This window comes from Prinia subflava, chromosome 1 (assembly GCF_021018805.1).
Source record: "Prinia subflava isolate CZ2003 ecotype Zambia chromosome 1, Cam_Psub_1.2, whole genome shotgun sequence".
In the NCBI taxonomy this organism is placed as follows: Eukaryota; Metazoa; Chordata; class Aves; order Passeriformes; family Cisticolidae; genus Prinia; species Prinia subflava.
Genome location: NC_086247.1, coordinates 60763367 through 60778144, shown reverse-complemented (window position 1 = coordinate 60778144; position 14778 = coordinate 60763367). Strand labels below are relative to the sequence as shown.

Here is a 14778-nt window from a genome sequence, read left to right as displayed (position 1 = left end):
ACAAACTAGCTGCAGGGATGCTCTGCACATGGTCTGGTGATCAACACTGGTGAAGTCCACTGTAAGACAGGGCTTGGCACACACCTCCAACAATATCCTTTCTCTGGCTCACCAGCCCTGTGCACTTGCCAGAGCTGATGCAGATGACACGTACCCTTGCTGAGGGGTCATCTGAGCAAAGGAAGACGAGTTTGTTGTGGCAAGCTGTTTCCTGTGATCTGCACCCCACGAGCTGGCTCCTGTGGCCAGCTGCTTCTGGGAATGTTTCAGAGACAGGAGAGGGTTCTGAGGTACTGCCAAGCCACTGTGCCCACAGCACAACAAGTTAAATCACAACAGATATCCAGTCTGCAGCTTCTCCCAGAGCTCCCCCTCTCCTCTCCATCCCTTCTGGATGGCATGGTATGCCTGTGAGATGAGCTTAAAAACCTCCCTGCACCCGGAGTGCCCAGCAGAGTCTGTACAACAGAGAGCAGCGTACAAAGAGCAGCCTCTGACACAGACCTTCTGTGACACCCACAGGAGCACGCTCCTGTGGTACTCATCATAACCTACCAGGTCACTGGAAACTGCGTGTGGCGGGGGGATGACTGCAGGGGTACTTGGTATGGTAGCCAAGTACATCAAGGAAGGAAAAGTTAAATCCCACTTTAAGCAAAATATAGCACAGGGAACTACTGTTCCTCTGGGGGACAGGCTGGGACCCTCAGGACAGCCTGCAGACAGCTATTCAATTCCCCTCTTTGAGGGCAAGAAATGTTAACCCTACACATGGGTGACAAAAGCTGCCAGGTAATGCTGTCACATTGCTTTTGAAGTCAGCCAAAAAACAGGGAAGGGAAAATTCCGTAATACTAAAAACAGCACCTTTGCAAGAGGCAAAGAGACCCGAACAGGAGACTAAGTTAAATAAAAAAGTTTCCTGTTTTTCATAGTTACAGCCCATTACAAGCACAGATACCTTGATGAGGTCAGAAAGGCACCAGCCACACAACTACTGAAATCAACTAAAGAAAAGTAATCTGATGTGCCTCTGGGCTTGGTGTATTTACACAAGAAGTGTTAGCCAGATCTATCGAAAATCACGACCAGCATTAGCATTTTCAGTCATCCATGCACACGTTAAGCTCACTGGCAGATCGTTGTCAGCACTGTTTGCCCTCTATTATTTTCTACCCAGGGCAAACATTTGGGATACTTTTGGGTACAAGCTGATAAATGGAGACATCGTGTGGTTAGCCATACAGAAAAGTAACTCCCTCATTAGAGAAGCTCATGGATGAAGAAGCAACTTTTGAACCATAGCACTGTATGACCCAGGTTCAATTTAACTCTGGAAACAAGTACCTCACATTTTGTAAGCAGTACCTTTACCAAGATTTAATGCACAAATATGTTGATTCCCTACATGCTACCTTCTCCTCTCTAACATGCAGGGATTTTAAAATGCAATGAGTCCATCGAACCAATGTTCAGTGCACTTTTAAGTGACTGAAAAATAATGCAGACACAAACACTCCTCCCACTACTGTGATTCTTTGTCTCAGCTAAAAATTGTTCTGAAACAAAATTTTTAACATTTCTTGTTGCATACTGTACTCCAAATGTCTTATACTTCTTCCCCCGTGCAAAGGATAAGACATGTTAGAATCATGCTGCTTCAAGGAATACAAGCTTAGGAAATTCCATTTTTATTTTTATTAGCCACAAAGGCACTATCCTAGGAGTTATTTATGGGCTCTATTATAAAGCATTCATTTATTCACTCAGAGACAGAAAGAATTTCTCCTTTTCTGAAAACTGCAAGAAACTTCAGTTTTCTGATTAACACGTGTTTTGTTAATCCAATGGGTTTTCCTCCCCTTTAATCACATAGCTGCATTTCAAACTAGACCGTAGTAAGCAAACAAAAGGAAAAATGTAGAGATTACATGATTTTGCATACAAAATATCTGCATCATATTACTAAAACTACCAAATTGCTTGGCAGAATGAAAACAAAGTCACAATAAAATAAACCAGGCTAATAAAGTGAAAAAAATGGGTTGCCACCAGTGTCCATCCTGAGGCCATAATTAAACAGGCCTCCTCTTAGGACACCTTCATGGCATCCAGGGTTAAGGGAAACAGCTTTAGCCCTTTTCAAACCCCAGCTGGTAACCCAGCTTTAAAGGAAGCAGTTGTGTTCACCTACAGCAGCTGAAGAGGCAGAAGGGCGGCTCAGAGCTCGCCACTACCAGCAGCTGGGTAGCCTTGCAGTGCCCTTGCAGACACTTTTGCAGAAGCTTTTCCACCATTCTACTGAATTCCAGCTGATTTCCAAAGACACCAGACAGTACAGAATTTCTTAGTTGTGTATCAATCCCAATTACATAATTATTTTTCTTCAAAACTTTACAACTTCATTTTTTTTAATTCTCAAGTAATCTATTATTTCTAATGCAAAGGGATAATCAGAGAAGAAAACTAACTGGTCTAAGAGACACAGCAAAATGCCAATTCTCCTCACTGTTACTTCCATACTACTTCTGTCACTGCTCTCCAAGCCTTTTCTAGTGCTGGGAATAAAGCAACACCAGCACCTGTGTGCTTTTACCTAACACATTCTCCTTGCTGCCCAAGGAGTAACAAGCATTGCAGAGCAATTAAAAAGCTGAGGCAAGGAGTAGAAAGCTGACAGCTGAGAGGAAGAAAAAGCAAAACATGGGAGAAAAAGCAGAAGAGAAAAACTACAAGAAAGTTGGGGGTGGCAGGGGAGATAAGTGGGACGGAAGTTATTCATGTGGAGCTTGTAGAGGTTACTTAATATCAGCATATAGCAGGGGCCTGAAGAGCAAGAACAACAGTGAAGTTTTCTAGGTTAATAGTTTCCTTAATATTCCCACAGGATTCTTTACTGCTCTAAACATAGCGCAGAGGAAAAAATAAGATCCAAGGCGATCATCATCGGGGCAGGTTCAAGAAAGGGTTTTTTCAACCTCCCCCAAACTGCTTTCTCTCTTGGAGCTGAAAAATACCCAGAGTTCAAACGCAGTATTAATACTGACCCATTTTAATTTGAAACTTGGAACAACACAGGCAGATTGAAGACAAAAGAGAAGGTTTCATTACTCTAAAAAGTAATTTGAGTAGAGTTATATTTGCATAACTATATTTGGAGTTAATTTTTCAATGCCTACTACAAACACCTAGCAGAAATATCCTTCACTGAATGCTAGTTTTCAGTGCAAGAGTCTACCAATTAAGTTGTCCTAAGACATCCAATGTACTTAAGGGTTTAGAACACTTCAGAACTTCAGCAGAAAACCTGTTCCTGAAGGCCTGAATTTTAAGTTAATGTTTGTATTTGCACTGTGCTATCTACCTCCATGTGCTATGTGAAAGCTACTTCAAGCTTGTGAGGTCTTCTCAGGTAAAATCCAGTGTCAAAGAAGAGACTGTGCACTCTCATTATTATCTGCACATTATATTTGTTTCCATCACTCACAGAAGGGAAATGACAATTAGGCCCAACAGGAAAAAACCTGAGCCATGAGCAGGAAACAGAATCTCTTGTTTTGACTACTAAGGTAAGAAAAGGTAAATAGTGGAAAATTCCCCTCATACAGGGACCATAACAGAGGTGGATCATTTCACAAGTCCTCCTTACCAAGCCACCTGTCAGAGCAGCTTCATTATCTTAAAGAAAAAGCATCAAACCAAGGAATGAAACAAGAAATAGTGTTACTTGAGATTATTTGTCAGTATACATAATGGGGAAGTTCTTGTATCTTGTTTTTTTTTTAAGTACTTTTTAGGGCAGCAATCCACAACTGTAAGACAACAAACACAAGTTTGGAAGGACAGAAGAGTGTTTATTTTCTCATTCTTATGTGGGTTAGAAACTGAAGCTAGGCATGGAGTTGAGGAGAGGTTCCTATTAAAGGCTGCACGAGTTCCCACTGTAAACAAGTTTCTTTAGCCTAAATTCAGCACAGTGTGTGGTGCTGGTATGAGCTTGATGCAATTTTTGAGACTGTGAAAGTCTATTTTCATTCTTAATATAGTTGGTTATGTGTAGTTATCATTAAGTTATTAAACTTTGAAGCTGAAAACAAATGCCACGTAGCTTTAACATGGAAGTGCAATAACTGTTTGCTGGTTTTGCCAGGCTTCTGTTCTGTGATCACTGTACACTGCAACTACAAATATTTATGCAGCACATATTTCTGCAACAGTTCCCACTATCAGCTAACGTCTGACCCCACAAAGCCTAGCTGCAGGCTCTGCTATTTCCATCCCTCTTTCACTGAAATTCTTCCTTAGCAGCTGTTCTGGCTGCAATCAGAACTAACTCATGATGAAAATCAAATATCCTCATACTCTAGAAGTGGCGTTTTCGAGGAGGAGGAAAGAAGCAGCCTCACACTGGCTCTGCTCAGCCACCAGGTATCACTAACCATGCAAGCAACAAAATCCAAGCCCATTTTTTGTTTATGTCTGACAAGCCAGATTAAAAACTTTTTTTTTTTAAGTTGCTTAATAAACCAGTAGAAAGATAATGATTACCCAGTCTCATCATTTGCACATGAAAGGTGGAACAGAGAAGTTACAGTAATTTGTTGCCAGACCTCACTGGAACAAACAGCTGCATTTTACTTATCTTCAAATATCAAAGTACTTGAGTAGGACAAAGATTACTTGGCTTCACAAGCTTTCAAAGACCCCTCCAGCTCACAACCAGAAATGTTTCTGAAGAAAGTCATGAAAGGATTTAATATAAGCCTAGCAGCAATTCCTATATACTAGCACAAATTTTACCACCATCCTCTAATCTTGTCAAAGCTAAGACAAGATGCTTTGCCTCCTTTCCAAATCCAGTGGAATTGCACACTTCCAAAGGCTAGAAGCAGACAAGTTCTTCCACCCAGGAAGCAGAGGCTTCATGGCAGTGTTCAGCTGCTTTAAATCAGCCTATCCCGTGCTAGCTCCTGTTTTCTGCTGAAGAGCTGGCCCAGGGAGCTCAGCCACTGGGACACATTAGCGCCAGAGCAGGGCAGGACACAGGGAAGCAGCCTTGGCACAGTCAGGCCAACAGCAGAGCCACATCCTCCACTGCACCCGTGAGCTACACCGAGTGTCAGCACAGTTTCCTCTTCACCCTCCCACGTCCTTTGGAGCAGATAAACTGAAGACTTCAAATCCCCTTCTGTGCACTTTAATAAAATTGATTCTATTCCCTCAGACTCCTAAAAGACCACTGTGAAAATCTGCTCAGCTCAACCAAAAGGAAGACTAGAAGGAGTTCAGTATTTTCTCTTAATATGTCCTGCAACCTGCTGTATTATTTTATATATCAAATACTTTTGACAAGAGCAGTAAAATCACATTGTTCTTGTTTAGAAATACAATATTTTGAGAAAACACAGTCATGTCTGTGCTGCAAAACAAACAGGACAGTTACTGAAGAACCAAAAACAAGATTTGAAAGAATTGAACCCAAACTTTTGCAACTGTACCCACTCCAGAAGGCTGAGCAGAGAGTTAAAAGTTTTAGGTAGCTGGAAATAGCTGCTGCCTCAAAGCCAGTTTTTGTGTTTAACACATGTGGTTAGACAGCCAACAACCATTCCTGGGGATTATCTGCTCAGAGTATGAAAGACAATAAAACAACCCACCACTGGTTTTTCAGGCAGACCTGGGCATGATTCCCATTAGCACATTTTTATTTTAAAACTGAGTGTGATTGTTCTGATTTTATAATAAAAGAAAGCTAAGCACAGATGTTGGTACTTACAGCTGCACAAAACTTTGCCAGGTAAGTAACAAATTGCAGAGCTACGAACTGCTTCTGAACATGCACAAATATATTGCATGGCACAGCAGTTTAGTCACTGTATGCAGTTGGAGAAAAACAGCATCTTCCAACCTTTACATTAAGACAAGCCAAATCCAAAACCCAACCAGGTAAACGCACATTTTTCCCCTGTTGATTTTGGATCAAGCTTTAAGTGAGAACTGACGGTAGACAGCAGTTCTAACCACTCAAGGAGGAAAGCAATGACTGCTGTTCGGTACTGATTTACTGTAACAGTAACTATTAAAAATATAACTACAAAAGAAAAGACACATCAAGTTTCTGAAGGTAACTTGCTTGATGGCTTTTTACACCCTATCAAGTTTTCCAGATTGCCAAATGCAAGACAACACAGATAACAGAAGTCATCAGCCTTCTCTAACTTCCATCCATGTCAATTAACAGCTGCAGTTAATTTGTGGTATTTACTAATTTATGATGTAAGGCCCTGCTCCATTTTGCTCTGAAGTGTAGTTTAGTGTATTGGCTATTAGAATGCTCTTCAGCTTGTTCAGATTTTTTTTGCCCTTCATGTTCCTGCAAGAAGAGTAACACTTGACAAAGTTAACCTGAAATACAAATTTGTCACCTGACACTTCAGTGCTTCATCTGTCTCCTACTTGCATGACACTTATGATGAAACCATTTAAATCTTTAGAAAACTTTAAAATTAACTTTACTGATGGAAAGATTGTGAATTTGATCTACAAATTGCTTTAGGATTGACAAAAGTCCTCTACATTAATCAATTTGTTGTTATTTTTATAGAATCAGAACATACCTCCTGTTGTGGACCAAACAGAAAGGCTTCTCAGGTGAGTTCATTTGACCTCAGTCTGGCATCAGGATGAGAGCAGATAGGCTGTGCACCACCTCTCCCACCTCCTTTGCAACTTGAGCAGATTTTCTGTTACTGCCCATGCAAACACCATAAACCCTGCTGACCCTGGTACGAAGTGAAGGTCTGGTCGGTCATCAGCAGCCTTCATCAGTTCTCCCAGTATCAGAATCAGAATCCTTGCCTGGATTTACAGTGGTGTGCTCAGTTAACCACTCAGTTCATTCTGCTTGCTGTACTTGCTCCTAGACATACCACTAGGAAAAAAAGAAACCTTGGAAAAATAGCACTGCACAGAGTACTTACAGGTGATCAGCTTGTTCATTTTGCCACATTTCCTTGAGTTTCTGGACTTTCTAGATTGAACACACCCCACCAGGTAACATGAGCAAAAGAGGAGAAATTCTCAAATCTCTTTCCCTTGGTAGACCTCCACTTACATCCTTACACCCACAAAGGATTCATTTAAGGGAGGTTTACAATGAAGAATTCATTAAAATTCTGCTATATATTCCATTCTATTTAAGATGCTCCAATACAGATCAGTTTGAACACATACTGTGCCCGTGTGAGACAGGCATTAAAGCAAGATTTGATAATGATTTGATAATAATTTCATTCCATTTAATCATACAAGTAATAATGTAATGCATTCACAGTATGTAATACTAACTCCTTTCAGTTTTTCTGATTTATGTTTCTGCTTGAATTCATAGCTTACACTTAAATATTTTTGCAGTATACAAGAGATTGTTTCAAATTCCTTAGTTAAAGTCAGACACAGACCAAACAGTCTTGAAAATCATGATCAGCATCATCAGATAAGTTCTTCCTTGATGCAGGTCTTGGCTAAAATGCAAAAGTTATTATGGGGCAAGTCAAACATATCCTCAAGTTCCTGCATTGTTCTAAAGTCTTTGAGACATCTATCCCTTCCACAGCAGCAGGCACCTTCCACAGGGAGTTCTGTGTATGCCTGGTACCAGTTACAGCTGACTGAACAAATCCTCCTGCTCAAAGCGTCAATGGATGTAAATCACTACTGTACTAACGAAGCCAAAAGAGCCACGTCAGTTTATAACACAGGACATGACCCATACTTGCTGCCTGGGAAAGCAAGTCAAAGGAAAACTGCTTTTTCTTTTTATAGCCTGGTTCTCTAATTAGGATTTTTGTCCACACTGTAATTTGGTATTGGAGAAAAAAAAACCAAAACAAAGAACACCATATACTTTAAGCAGACAAATCACTATGAACTATAAAAACTTGCTATAGCTCAATTTACTCAAACATAACCTGCAAATGTCCCAGATAGTTCAAGACCCAAAAACTATGAACAGCAATTGTTGCAAGCACACTGGGAACACCAGTTCTAGTCCTTATTAAAATGGCTGGCCAATAAGCACTAACATTCCCTGCGTGGAATTACCGTGATCCTGAAAAATTTGGGGTTCAGGAGATCTGAGCAAAAAAAAAAAAAGAAAAAAAGACGAGAAAGGGGAATAAAACAGCCATCCCCTATCTGGACACCAACCTGGCATGAAGAGTCCAAGCAATGAGCACAATGTTTGCCTCTGGGGACAAGTGAAAGAAAAGCTTTTGAACTGAAAAAACGCAAAACTGTGCTCAGACACCTAGGCAAACAAAAACATCAGACTAGGAAATTGTTGCTTGATTATTGTTCAAAGACTAAGTTACCTATTTTGCCACTCTGAGAATGTTTTAAATGTTTTAACATGACTGTGAAATTGACCTGACAAGAGAAAGGGTAACTCAGCTATAAACTAGGAAAACAGACAGGATGACTAATCATGCAGTTGATAAACAGTTTGCTATGTTAGAAAAAGAGACCTGACCTTCAACTCTTCAGTCCTTCTATGCCTGCATACTTCTGCCCTGTTCCCTGGAACTCTCCCTACTCTACAGCACCACGGGAACAACCTCTGGCAGCCAGCTCCCAGGACTACTCCCACTGAAAAGCAGTGATCCCTGATCCAACAGCCTAGAGAGCCCATGCTCTGCAGTCTCCTTCAAAGTCCCAAGAGAGCACTGCTCACATATTTTACTAGCATCCCTGTCACGCTAATTTCCTGCCTCTGAAGTCAGAATGTCAGGTGCAGGCACACCACATTCCCCTGAATGGCACAATGATTTCTTGGTGCTAGTCGCCTTGTTGTCTTGTGCAGATCTCCAACAGAAGGAGGATCAGCACTGCTCTATTTCCCCAGCAGAGCAAAGGAAAAAGAGATGAAGATTTCACCTTCATTCTTATAGGGAAACATTTCTAAAGGCTTTGTCTAAGCAAAGGAGATGAGCATGACTGTTAGGGACCATCCACAAGTATGAATCTCAAATGTTAACCTCAGGAGTCCCTTATGAAAGTTAGCACTAAGCAAAGGGATGGGCCAGAATTTGCTATTCCCTTCAGCTTTACAGAGGGAGAAGGTGAGTTGGGAAAGATTTCAGGCTTTGCCACACATCAGGAAGAACACGCTTGTCTTCCCTCACTTGTCAGCATGATTCTTCTCACTGAGCAACAGGTCAAATAGAAGCTTTTTAAAAAGCAAATAATGCCCTTTTCCATTAAGGTTAAAAGTTAGAAACCTTAAGAACCAGCACACTTCTAGAAGAAGAGGGAGAAATTTTTCTATATACAGGCAACAGTTCTCTGATTTGCCTACTTCTGTGATCAGCGTTTCAGTGGCAAATCCCTCCCAGGCCAGGGTTATGTCAGTGGTTTCAGCAATCTGTCCAGAGCACAGACAACGGTGTTCTGAACAGGACTGATCCAGAGATGTGAACAAACTGAAACTGAAGGAGGCAGGACAAAGTCATGCAAGGGATTTCTCATGACTTGATCCACCGTGAACATTCACAAGCCCTAACAGGCGTTGCAAGAAGACCTAATTGGATTTGTGATCCACATTTGCACTTTCTGCACAAGAAGGAGGAGCAAGTTGTCTCCCACAGACATTTCCACTCACCTAATAGACAGACCAACTAAAAAAACTGCTCCAAACCCTCTCAGTTGGCTCCTTGAGCATCTAAAATCACATCTAAAGGTGGCAGACAATATGCTCTGAACAGACAGGAGCCACACAGCCCTGGGTGTATTTGATGGCACCAAATCAAACCACGCACTACACCACCTCACACCAATGAGGAGGCTGGAGCCTCTTGCTAAATCCTTATCAGCACACAGCAAGAGTCCAGGCCAAAAAAAGCTACATGACTGCTCCAAGTCTCACATCAAGTCTTATTTCTGAATCTGTTGCTGATGAGATTTTAATTCCAAAAGCCCTGTGCTATAAATCACTACATGGTGGAAAAAAAAAACCTGTGGAGGAAGTGCTAACACAGTATTAGGCTCCCCTGGGATTTAAGGAGCTCTATGAGAAGACACCTTGTTATAAAAGCCAGTTGTCCTCTGAAGCAAATGCCAAACATGGTCCTTAAGGAGAACAACACACAAGCCTCTTAAACTGATCTCATCTTGACATTCAGGCAATTCTGCCCAAGGTCCGCTTGATGGTTCAAAATGGGAAGAATCAGCATTCCTCAGGATAAGAACAGAGGGAAAAAAAATCATCATTTACCTGTTTGCCAGGTTAACATAGTCAAACAAGATGTCATTTGCAACAATTTTTTTTCCTTTCAGAACTACACATCTGTGTGCATTCACACACAGGCATGAATAACTTGGGTATGACACTGTCAAGATGGATGGATAAGATTTCTAAATGTGAAGCAGTAGTACTAAGATCCCTCCCTCCACCAAGTGGAATGGTGCACTTGGCACACTCAGGTGATGACACAGTATCAGCAGCACTAGGTACATTTGCCTCAGACAACAAAGGGGCTCCTGGTGATTCTCGGCATGGTATCCTTGAAACATGTTACAGGCAGTAGTGCAGTCCCTCTGCCTGCCATGAAGCCATTCCATTCCTGCCAGCTGCAATGAAGGGCCTGTGAGGATGAGCAGGATGGCTCCTAGACACCTCTTACATAATTTCAGCCTTTAAATGGGTGCCATAAATCCACTCTTCCACAGCACACTTTGAGGCACTGAAATGAAACTGCATCTTACCTTGTCTTTGGATAAAAACCCTGAGCAGAGGATGAGCACTTGAAACAGCCTTGAAGAAGTTGTCATCATTATTAATAGGGAGAAGGTCTCCATGCACATCAGCATATCCAATCATCACTTCCAGGTTGGCTATGTGATGAATGTGAAGAATTAGTTTGTAGAAGTCTTCAAACTTTCCTGGCTTGTAGCGATCCAGAGAGAACCTTCTGAACTCTGCCCCAAACTGCAAGAGAAAGCAAACAGAGCATCAGCAGGTATGTCACCACAGGCCAATGCTCCAGTTTGGCACCTGAACGTGGTATACATCACCTCTCATTTCCTAGAATTAGAGAGCTACAGGATCAGTCAGGTTGGAAAAAACTTCTGAGACCACCGAGTCCAACTTATATTCAAACTATTCTGTGGGGAATACAGTCACATGTTGGTGCTTACAAGTCTACTAATGTCCCCTTTTAGGTCCTCCCATCAGAACATAACCATGGCTACCAAGACACCACAGGTACACTCAAGTGTTCCATCTTAAAAGAAATCACATTTTCAAAATATTAAGCTTTCATTAAGTCCTCTAGAGGATAACTGCATTTCTAGGACTTAACTTTGAAGGTCCATCACTCATTATCATCATCTCAGGTATCCATAGAACCATTCTTCTCCACAGCAGAAGCATTCACTCTACTGCTTTCAAAAGAAGTCACTCAGCTATTCAAACAACCTCATAAAAATTCTTTGCACATTTACCATCAATACCACTGGGATCCCAACCACAAGACTTTTAAAGAAGCATGGCATGTGAGCACACAGCTTGTTATTAGAAAACACACTCACTCTACATGACCCCTGAATTTCCTGGCAATCCACGCAGCAGAAGGAAAGTTAGTCTGCATGGCTTTAATTTTTCTGTCACTCCACTAGTTTTTAGTTTTAAAACTTTATAGACCATTAAGTGATTGCCAGAAAAAAAAAAAAGCAGGAGTAGGAGGGTGTGATTTGGCACAAGACAATAGAAAATGTTATAAACCCCTGAAGCTGTTTTAAGTAAGTCAAAGTGACTGAGGAGAAGATTTTAATGGTCCTTATTTCTGATATTGGAAAAAAAAAATGCTGTTAAGAACAGGAGGGAAAAATTTGATCCTCTATTTCAGGAAATTAAAATAATGAAAACAGGCATCTAATTAAACTGAACAGCTTTAATCACCTTTCTGGTACATTTAATTAAATATTTCAGATTGTATAGTATGAGCAAACTACTGTCCATCAACTGAATGTCTAAAACTATCCTAACTCACTCTTGAACACATGGAACTACAGATCCAATAACAAGTAAGGCCGTAACTAGGACCTCATGGAAGTTCTTATTTGCAAAGTCAGCCAGTACCAGGGCTAGAAACTGAAGACACAAAACTAACAAGCACACAAAAGAAAAAAAAAGGGGGAGAATCTTCTCCAGACAAATTCTTCCTCAAAATGGAGAATGACTTGCTTAGAGGTTCTCAGCTGTTAAATCAACTATACATGCAAGCCACTCTTTTGCTGAGACTAAAAGTATGAATCATCACTATAATCATCTTCAAGCAAAAAGGATAAAAAGAAGCCAACATAACCCTACTGGCTTTGGGCACAAGCATGTTCTCAAATTACTTCCGCAGTTATGAAAATCCCACTCTTGAGCATCAAAGCCCAGTTGTGATCATCTGAAAGCTTGTTTAGTCAAATTATGCTGCTTGTTTGCAATATTAACTGCTAGTTCCAGTTTGGATTTCAGAGTGCCCATCCAAATGCACAAAAGGCAAACAAACCACAGCTGGTTCCAATGGAGGAAAAACATTTCTCCTTTGTCCTCTACCCCCTGCTCCTCTCCAGAAAAATCCGAATGGCAACTTACTTCTGTGGGCACACTTCAAACCGAAAAGAAAAAGCTTGAGTCTTTTTAATTTAAAAGTATCCTAAAGTTTTCTTTTTCTTAGATTCAAGCTAGAAAAAGCCATCTTCAAGTGTCAAGTTTAACACCTATCTACATGACAAAACCAAAGGGGCACGGGAACAAGGTCTTTGCTTAGAGCTGCATCTACTGCTCTGCACACCTGAACAGGAATAGGATTCCTTGGGATACCCTTAGCCAAAATGCCAGGGCACTCTGGGCCAATCCCATTTGTTCTCTGGACAGCTTGTTGAGGAGCATTAGCACCGTGGTACTTTGGGGGAAGCAGCTGCTGTGCAGCCATACCCAGGCAGGGCAATGCCCACCCCACACGGCCCCGGCCCCCCTGGACTGCTGAGGGCACCCACCCTGCCTGCTCTGCCCAACACCTGAGGCAGAGCTCAGGTCCTGTGCGGGGACAGTGCACCCAGCAGGAAGGAGAGGGACGTGGAAAAGGAGGGGGAGAGAGCTAAGGATGGTGACTTGCACTTGGCTGGTATGACCCAAAGCTCAGCTCAAGCTGCCACATGAGAAGAGAGCTGGCACAAGGGCCAAGGCTGCCCTAGCCCCTGCAGGTGCACTGGAAACGACTGGATCAGCGGAGCCTGACATGTGGGAATGCCACTGCAGGCTTGGGGCGCTGAGCTCTGACAGGAATGCTGTACAGGCAAATTGACTTGTTCACATGTTCAGCCTTAGGAAAGCCCAAGAGACAATTTCATTCGCCTGGGAACAGCACAACAGTAAACAAATGCAAAAGATTTCACTTGTGCTTTCTGCATGACCCAGCTTTTTAAGGCAAGGGAGCTGGAAGGTGATTCTGCAGAGGAGAAGGGAAGAGTCAAGAGATTTAAGCAGATAATGAGAATGACTTTCTTTTTGTTCAAAGGTTAGTATTACTGTAGTAATAGTTTAGCTAATTTATTCACGCTGTGCATATACACAGGCAGGAACCATTGTCAGCAGGTCTTTTCAGAAGAGGGGAAAAGACTGCTTCAGCTCATTGATCATCCCTAATGAGGCTGATAGAGAGTATCACAGTAATAATGGGGTTTGCAGTACCACTCAGCTTAGAGACTGGGGCTCTGCATTGTATTCAGCCAGGAGTTAAAGATAACACCCACCAACAGAAACTACAAATTCCGATAGCCAAAATGACTGATCTGCTTCTCTAAGTCACAAAGTTCATCTTATCATATCCCTTCACAGAAAGACACACAAGGACTGGTGTCTGCCAGCAAAGTTTCTGCCGGAACAATACTGTATTACACTGTTGGATAAACTAGCAGTTTTAACAAGCAGATTAGTTTTCCATAATGAAGTAAATTACTCAGGCTTATTTAACCAATGCAAATACTGCATCCAGTATTGCAGAAGTCAGAGGACAGGAGGAACACAGGGAACTTAAAAAAGGATTGTGTCTGACAGAGCTTATTATGACTAAAAAAAAAAAAAGCCTTAGAAAGAACTGTACATTTTGTTTCACAAAAAAACCTCCATCCCAAGATCCTCAAAGTGTCAGCCAATCACTGTAATGTTGCCTGTGGTTTGATGACAAAAAGCACACAACAAAATGCAACACATCAGGCAGGAATCCCGAACAAAAACAGATCACCAGAAAACTGCTCTGATAAAAGTTGTGTTAAAGAAGAAGGAAGACGCAGCTAGTTGATCAAAACTTACACAGGCTGATCAAGAGCAATCAACTGCTTTCTGTGGCTTTTTTTTCTGGCTAGAGGATATAAGAGGTCAGAGGAGATGAGGGAGCAGGATTTTGAAGTTTGTTTACTTAGAGAGCTGTTATTTTGTGAAATGAAGGAGCTCTTTGCAAGCACAAGAGAGCAATTCTTTTTTTTTTTCTTTAAATTTTAAGTTTCAAGATGTTTACAGGGCCAAAAACTAAGCCCTATGTTTATGAGGTGCCATCTCTTTCGTTTATTGCTGGCTTTGAAATCAGGCTATTGTAATAAGAAGACACCAAAGAGCAACATTTAGCAATAAACATGAATTACATTAGCCACCTACTTCTCTCATGAAGTAAAAAAAAATCAAGCACAGAAAGAAAACTAAACACTTTCATCCTTGCATAGACTTTAATT

At 41.5% G+C, this 14778-nt stretch overlaps 1 protein-coding gene across 1 annotated transcript in view; it reads right to left on the bottom strand.

Moving 5' to 3' along the window:
* The window catches only part of PARD6G (par-6 family cell polarity regulator gamma), a 67262-nt gene that overhangs the window by 41361 nt on the left and 11123 nt on the right, over positions 1 to 14778 (bottom strand). Inside the window, exon 2 of the mRNA XM_063397857.1 lies at positions 10762 to 10984. Within this exon, the coding sequence (XP_063253927.1) occupies positions 10762 to 10984 (223 nt within the window). The remainder of the gene's footprint in view (positions 1 to 10761; positions 10985 to 14778) is intronic.